Source organism: Eubalaena glacialis, chromosome 13 (assembly GCF_028564815.1).
Source record: "Eubalaena glacialis isolate mEubGla1 chromosome 13, mEubGla1.1.hap2.+ XY, whole genome shotgun sequence".
Lineage (NCBI taxonomy): Eukaryota > Metazoa > Chordata > Mammalia > Artiodactyla > Balaenidae > Eubalaena > Eubalaena glacialis.
The window spans coordinates 10,303,273-10,312,002 of NC_083728.1; the positions used below are offsets into that span (position 1 = coordinate 10,303,273).

Sequence of the window (8,730 nt, forward strand, 5' to 3'; positions counted from 1 at the left end):
GCTTCTCTACTTGTAAACAGGACGTTGCTGAGTCCATATTATGCAAAGTCTAAGTGATGGAACACAGGTAACCCTTGTTAAGGTGTGAAGTGAAGGTGTAAATATAACCTTCACTTTCTTTTCTAACCTAATCACATACCTCTTCTTCCCCACATTTGACTCTGTCATTGCTTTAGTATTTATCAAAAATGAAGAATTAATGATCATAAACCCTTCAAAAATAAGCACAAATAGGAAAATGCGGTAGACCAGAAGGCTGATCATGGTGGCTTTAGTAATCAATCCAGCCTAAAGATTTAATCCCTCCAAATGTGCCTTTTAGTTTTTTAACTTGGATTATTTGTAATATCGATTTTTTTTTCATATAAAAACCCAAAATTTAGCATTCTCTTGAGAAATCAGACAGTCCAGCAACAGCAGGTCCACTTTCCTACATGTCAGTAATTGGTAAGGGCAGAATGTTGACAGTTCTCTTTAGACAGGGCATGGGCTCCCCAGATCACTGCATCTCTACCATGGCCTGTCATCTCTCTGATTCTGCCCCTTAGTGTCAGCAGCCCTTCATCTTCCCACTTGGCGTTGTTTAATCTAGCCTGCAGTCTCCCTTTAGACTTGGGCAAGAGGAGCCTCTGCCCTGGACTCCTCACTTTTGTGGCTCTGAATATAAAACACACAAAAAAGATATTTGCTAGTCATGGGCAAGTCTGCCCCTCAACATCTGGTACTCAGCAGTGGCACTGTTCAACCCATGGCATTAAACAGGCACGCTTGTGACTGACACCGTTCAGACCCCGGGAAACACTTCACATCTCTGGTCCTATTCTGCAAAGCAAAAGGCACTTGCCTCTGAATGCCTTGAAGGTTTGTTGTCATACTGCTGCCAACATCAGACAACACTGCTTCACGGTGCATGGAGGATTTGAGCACGGGAAGCACTTAGGAAAGAGAAAAGACGACTGAATTAACTGTCGAAGCCTTCATGCCATAAATGCATCAGATACTTGTATAGCCCATCTCCATAGCAATACCAGAGCAACCCCTTTCTTGTTTCTCATTGTCCCAATTCATTATTCTAGAGGTGCTTACAAAGAGCACAGTATTTGTACCAGTTACACATGGCAGCAGAGGACATTTTGTAATATTAATTCATATAACTCTTCAATTTGCTTATACCTTGGTCCTGATGTAACAGGCTTAGATTCTCAACATTGGCAGCTAGATGAACACTGAATGCTAAAATTGAAAGTAGTTTTATTTTTATAATGAATATTTAATGGGATTTAACAAATTCTTTTAACTATATATATATATTTCAGCTTTGTTTAAATAATTTTTATGTAAAGCTTGATCTCAATTATCATTTGTATTTTACCTTTCCATCTTAAATAATTTTGAACGTTTTGGTAGAAAAATATTTTAAAACATTTGTGAAGTATTTATAACATCTAATTTTTAAATGAGTATTCACATTTTTTATACTTTGATAATTGTATTTGATTTTTTTTTCCATTTTTTAGATGATTATTGACAAAATCAGGGGTCAACAAATGACGGGATTTTATTTCAAACAGCCTAAGGGCTATATTTACCCCATGAACTAAGAATGGTTTTTATATTTTTAAAGGTTTGTACAACAAACCAAGAAGAATATATGAGAGAGACCATATGCAGACCACAAAACCTAAAACATTTATTATCTGAATCTTTACAAAAATATTTTACAGTCTTTGGTCAATAGAATATAAATTATGTAAAAACCTGACTGTAACTATACATTTTATGAGTCTACTGAAATGGAAGCAACAAAAAGAAATGGGATAAATAATAACTTATGAATTATGTTTGTTACTCATATGAATATCACAGGCCCATCGACAGAACACCCAGATATGTGCAGGAATAAGTAAATTCTCTCCTCTGTGGTTGTTTGCAGACTTTGAATCATATATAAACAATAACTTGACACATATGTTTTGCTTTTGTCATTATGAATGCATACGTGTCAAAGTGGGAAGATTAAATGTTTTGAGATTTGTTTAATGACTTGCACGCCTCCTGGCATACGGTGTGCGGGCCATGACCCACAAATGTTGTTGGCAGATCTGCCTGTCCGTTTTCCTCTGCCCCCTGAGTGCATCTGAGTTTCAGTATTGCCTTAGCCTAAAAATGTTGACCAGAACTCGTGACAGATCCCAGTATCTATCGCCCTCTGTTGGCGTTGAGCAGAGTTGCCACACTTTTGCTTCCGCGTGGAGTTGTGTTCAAATCCGGAAAAGCTCGGAGTTGAACACATAACTAGAGGATTTTCTGTGCTTTGTATTAATATCCTGGTTACATAATAACTTCAAAATACTTGAAGCAGCAAAGGTGCTTTATGAGGCAACAACATTCTTATCCCCGAAAAAAAGTCATTTTGTTCAAATCCTATCTTTCTTTTTACTAATCATCATCATGCGCTGCAAATGCTTTGGGTCAATGTTTCCATTCAGTCTCTCAGACCTTTTTATTGATATTATTTCGACACCGGGAAAGAGACACATCTTCCAGTTAATTGATGGAAGAAATAACACGAAGTCAAAGGATGGGAGGGCATTGATAACCCCAAAGAAAGGCGCAATCCCCTCGCCACTGGAGGCAAAATAAGACAGAAGGAGAAGGGGGAGGAGGAGAGGGATGGTAGGGGAGGAGCTGGGAAGGGAGGGTGAGAGAGGATGCCTCCGGGCTCTGACCCCCACTGGGTCCTTATCAGCTGCCTCTACCTTAACTGCTTCCTCCTTAACAGGCTTTCACCAGCTACACCGGGTACTTTCTTTCAGGGTGGAAAGAGGTATTGCTCCTTTTAAGGGTGAGCCTGAGCGAATCGGAGCTTTGGAGTCTTTCTCCTGAAGCCCCGCTGACCAACCCTCAAGTGCAGGCTCTCAGTGGTCAGACCCCACTCATGAGAGCAAACAGACCACCCTCCCCGAGGGACACCCCTGAAAACATTTGTGACCTGTTCTGCTCTGGGATTGAGTCCCGAGAGGTTCTGCAAGTGCAGTGAGGGACTTGTCTCAGCACTACAGACGCATGCAGAGCGGTATCTGGATCCTGTTCCTTAAAGGAATCAGGAACGTTGCTCATCCCACATTTGAATCTACATCTGACGCTTATTTTGTCCTGCGTTGTAACTACTCAGTCATTTTCCTAGAGTTGCATACATTAGTTCTTGCCTGTGGCTTTCAGTTTCACACCTTTTGAGGATCTTTACCATAATCCGCGAACTAATTTATGCAACTGTAGGTTATTATACTTCTGAGTGTTCCTTTTAGGGTTCAACCTATAAAAGCCAGAAAGGAAAAAAAAAAAAAAGTTTGGTCTAAGAAATTAAGAAAGATTTTCACTTTTGCTGGGGAGTACGCTTAATTCCGCAACTCACTTTTTAAAAATACATTGAAGCAGTATTCTAGCACACTTGCTACATTTTCAACATTCCTAAAATCGCCCACAGTACTTTTTTTTAAAAAAACCCTCTAATCACATTTCACGTTGACTTTCATTTTGTCACTTTGAATTGGGGCAAAAGGTCTCAAGATCTTTTCTGTTTTCTTGTTTTTGAAAATAGCGATTCCAAAGGAGGGGCCTTTTTCCCCATACAGGATTTTATTTTTTAAACTCAGATCCACTGTTCTGACATGCTGACATTGGAGTCTTTTTGTGCCTATACTTTCCCTTAATTCCATCATTGACATATTTTGATGTCTGTAAACCCAACAGAAGGAAGGGTCCCGGGTAACCAGACGTAAGTCAGTATAAAAAAGGAGTTGGGGGGTCTTGGGGACACTGACTCCTCTTCAGAATCCCCTGAAGAGAGATTGACCATTGACAATTTAAATCTTCAATGCTTTATCTCTTTGTTTGAGTCTCGGAATGCCATTGATACCTTCTTTGTATTTATAATTGTTTTAATTAGCCACCCAGCAGGGGCCCCTCTCCCAGCTGGATTATGGGCAGCACAGCAGGACCTTACAACCCAGTTAAAACAAAGCCCAGACTTTATGGCTCGCTTAATTTCTTTTATCTGTATCAAAAATTTTTGTTCTTTTTTCTCTTACTCTTCCTCATTTTCACTCTTTTTCCCCTCCCCCTCGTGTTTGTTGGGGGGCAGGAGCAAAAAGCTTAGACTCCCAAAATGGCTTTGCTTTTGAAGAATCAAAGAATTATGGAAAAACCTCTACAGTGAATATTTATCAGCAGCTCACATCTCAAGGAGGAAAATAGCGCAGATGTGCTTGTCCCCTGGTCTTAGTAACATGCCATAAACCTCCACCATGATTGTATCTTGAGCATTACGCTGAAATTGATGTCGGTTGCTAAACTTTAGTGGGTGGAGGGGAGGGGAACGTTAGCAAAAAGGCTCCTCTGTTGTCCCTGGTGTTGTTTGTTCTATTTGACCACATCCTTCTTTTGTGGATGGAAATCTGGAGGATCAATTATGATGCAGATCTGACACCATTTCCATTTGTGGGAGCGGCGTGGCCAGGGATGTTTGGACTTTTGCAAATTCTTACATTGTTAAGATTGTTTTTCCTCCACTTTGAACTGGATGCTGCTACTTTGGTGTGCTCACGAACACACTGCCTGACCCAGAGCATTTCATCAGAAGAAACAGAAACATAGGGCTTGTTTGTGGCTTTATAGAATTGCCAGGGCCTCTCTTTATTTGTGAATCTGTAGAACTGCCAGTCTAGAAATGAAAACAGGACTGATCCCTGTGGAAACATGCATCACTGCTGAAAGTAATCTTCCTGCATTATGCTGCAAATAATCTAGTTTAATTTTTTTCTAATAATACCCGAAGTAACTTATTTGCATTTAAACAGAAATGATAGCTCCAGTTTTCGGATATGGAAAAGGCTTTGAACTGGCTTCTGTGTTTCTGTACAAAGGTCTTAAATGTTGTTGAGCCCTACCTTTATTTCTAGAACTTTCCAGCAACCAGACAGGGTTGGGAGTGGAAGGGTGTTGTTTTCAGTTTGTGTACCATTACGCAGTATTTAGGTGTCTTGAAAACCAAGGATGGTTATAATTAAAATTTTATCGTGTTACCTGGATTTATTTTTGGCTTTGTAGCCAATCAGAGACCCAGACATTCACTTGGCTTTGTAAAACAGCAAATATCACAAAGACCGTGAATAAATACCCATAGCAATTTGTTGGGTGCAATTGTAAGGCTTTGAAATTCAATGACAGGATTGAGAAGAGGCAGGAAACCCTGCGTGAGCTAGAGGCCTAGGGGTTGGGAGACTCTTGCAGGAGCCTAGTGTCCTTGAGGGGCACTAAATTACTAAAGGATCAAAGAACGATGCCCAACATTGTCACGTGCGACATATGTATATATTTATGTTCATGAAGATAGTATAGTTTGATAGTTGCACAACATAATGAGTGAGCTATGCCTCTTAATTATACACTTTAAAACAGTTAATTTCATGTTAGGTGAATTGCATGTCAATAAAAAATAAAGTGAGGCGATCTTACTGTCTGGCTTAATCCTCATAGGATAGGACCCCGTTGGGATCCACGTTTTGAATATTCATCTCATTTCGTATCGAGGCAAGGGGACTCGACTCACCTAGAGTCACCCTCTAGTGACAGCACAGAACTAGAGACTTAGAAATCCTGCTTTTCTCTAGTGCGCTTGCTCCATCAAAATGACAAACAACAGCCTAGTTTTCTACGTGCTGATTTACAGGTTTTGTGGCTGCTTGTTTGCTTGCTTAGATGGTATTAGAGTGGGCAATGTGGCGCTTAGAAGCCAAGCAGGTCTGTGCTGGGAGCTGCTAAGTACTTGCTCTGAGCCCCTCCTCCTCCCCACCCACGCCCCCCTCCTCCTCCCCACCCGCACCCCCCTCCTCCTCCCCACCCGCACCCCCCTCCTCCTCCCCACCCGTACCCCCCTCCCGTGCTCATCTCCACCTGGGGCTGGATCTCACCCAGCCTCCCAGGGCTGCTGTGTGATTTCCAGAGCCAGCCCAAATGCAGGACGTTATAAACATGCTTTATAGTGTATCTGTCATGCAGCCAGACCTCAGTAATGGAGCATTTTCACTTCTGTGATGATGATTATAATCGCTGTCATTTTTATTCCTGTAAATGTGACAACATTGACCCACAATCAAAGGCAGAGAATTCTTTTCAATGTAGAATATGGTTCAGAGCGTCAGCAATTTTAATCTGTGTGCAGATTAAAGATAAACAGGAATATTTTTAAAATCACTTATTTGGGAGATTTTTATTCCCCTCACAGATGTTACTGTGAATATCTGTATGTCTGTATAAGTATATACATATCCATACAAGAAATCCCCATCGCTGTAAAATATTATATGTTAGCATAGGCATGGAAGGAAAAACGCTGGAGAAACCCATGGTCCCTGGAGTGGGTGGGCTCATAGTCTTTCCTTTCCATGCAACGTATTTCGTAACGCTTGATTTTTTGTTTGTTTGCCTTCTTCATCCTATATCACCAGTCCTGGAAGCATGCCAGGCACAAAGTAGACGCTCCATACATTTTTTGTGGAATTAATGTATATAGTAAATATGTAACCAGGAAAGCAATGAAGGGAATTACACAGAATAAGTTTTACGAAATCACCGCTTTATCGCAGTAAGGAAAATACCCTATGATAATATACTCGTCAAATTTCCAACAAAAGGTGTATTTCCAACTTTATTTTTCACTTTCTTTTTTCTTAAGCCTGAACTGAAACAACAAAAGGCATGTTTTTTGCCGAATCTATTAGAGGCACTGAGCTCCTGGTGGAACAAGCTGGATGGTTCTTGTGCTGGCTAAATTCTATTAGCGGAGGGCCACGCCGGTGGGTTTGCGTTGCCTTGCGAGCTTCAGACGATTTCGACTGCACCTCCTGAAGTCCCTCTTCGTGACGTCATTCACATCTGTGGCGACTTAAGCCTCCTGTTTCTTTGAAAACGGAATTTGAGAATATGAAGGGTTTATACTCTCTAAACTAATTAGCAGTGACCAGTAACTTGAGGAGGCCAACGTGCCCTCTAGGACACTCAGTTTACCTGGGGGTCTCGCCAGGTCCATCCAGCCATTTCTAGATACGTTACCAACCCCAGTGAGGGAGGAAAGGAGGCGTGCACTTTTTTAAAATAGAGAACTAATTACGTATAGTTCTTCCAAGATTTCTTTTTGTATGATGTGACCTGGCAAACAAATGTAGCATCCGGTGTTTGAGAAATGGATTTTCAAGGAAAAGGTGGTGCTTTACGGAAGAAAGTTTAGTTATATAAAGCAATTAGTGAGATCGATACATTAAAAGAGAAGACAATAAGTGGGTTTTCTTGCATAATTGTAACATACAAAATATGTATTTATAACATACATAAATAATATAGTGTGGTCCATTCTGATATGGAACAAACTTGAAGATATAGTAAATAAAGAAGTCCAGGTATAAAATGGTGTACATAAGAACTGAAATTCGAACGGCTAGGATGGCAAGAAAAGCCAGCAACTTCTACGTACCCACTGAACCCAAATTGGCATTTGTCATCAGAATCAGAGGTATGAGTGGTGTGAGCCCAAAGGTTCGACAGGTGTTGCAGCTTCTTCGCCTCCATCAGATCTTCAATGGCACCTTTGTGAAGCTCAACAAGGCTTCGATTAACATGCTGAGAATTGTGGAACCGTACATTGCGTGGGAGTACCCAAACCTGAAGTCAGTAAATGAACTGATCTACAAGCGTGATTATGGCAAAATCAGCAAGAAGCGAATTGCCCTAACAGATAACGCGTTCATTGCTCCACCTCTTGGCAAATACGGTATTATCTGCATGGAGGACCTGATTCATGAGATCTATACTGTTGGAAAACGTTTCAAAGAAGCAAACAACTTCCTGTGGCCCTTCAAATTGTCTTCTCCACGAGGTGGAATGAAGAAAAAGACCACCCATTTTGTAGAAGGTGGAGATGCTCGCAACAGGGAAGGCCAGATCAACAGGCTTATTAGAAGGCTGAACTAAGGTATCTACCACGATTATTTTTGTAATCTGGTCAGTTAATAAACAGTGACTGCTTTCAAACTGAAATTAAATAAATAAATAAAATAAAATGGTGTACATAGTATAACAAAAAGCATATAGGTAGGCAGTCGATCTATACATATTTGCTTGCAAATGCGTGGAATCTCCCTGGAAGAATACATGAGAAACTTATAAAAAGCCATGATTGGTAACAGTGCTCTTCTGAGCCATATTGGAGCTTAACGCAAAAGGAAAAATCTGTAATACTGACCTTGTTTTTATTTGAAATTTTGATATTTTTGTTTGTCATGGATTTTTTCCATTAAATTTCAAATTTCCATTAATTTTGGTTTTAAAGTATTACATTAAAACAGTATTTATCTCGATTACTGAGGTTTTGGGCACCCCCTTTGCATTGTGTGCCCAAGATGAGTGAGGGACCTCTTCACCCTAGTCTTGGTTCTTGCTCCCCTTCATACTGTTTGACTTTATTTTCACCACATACAAATATGGCTTATTCAAAAATAAGGGAAAAATGCATTTAGCCACAAGTGGTATTTGGAACCCTTTGCAATCGTGGTTCTTAGTCTTTTGGGGGTTATAGATCCCACGGAGAATCTGATGAAACTACAAACTCTGCACGTACAAACTATATTCTGCATTTAATTTCAAGGAGGCCGACAGACCCCTTGAGCCCCATCC

General features: G+C 40.5%; 1 protein-coding gene across 1 annotated transcript; it reads left to right on the forward strand.

The window, feature by feature from the left end:
* The first annotated feature begins 5,341 nt into the window (after positions 1 to 5,341).
* On the forward strand, positions 5,342 to 8,028 carry LOC133104112 (large ribosomal subunit protein uL30-like). The gene is made up of 2 exons (XM_061209791.1): positions 5,342 to 5,358; positions 7,458 to 8,028. The coding sequence occupies exons 1-2, from the start codon at positions 5,342 to 5,344 to the stop codon at positions 8,026 to 8,028; spliced, it is 588 nt and encodes a 195-aa protein (XP_061065774.1).
* The last annotated feature ends 702 nt before the right edge of the window (positions 8,029 to 8,730 follow it).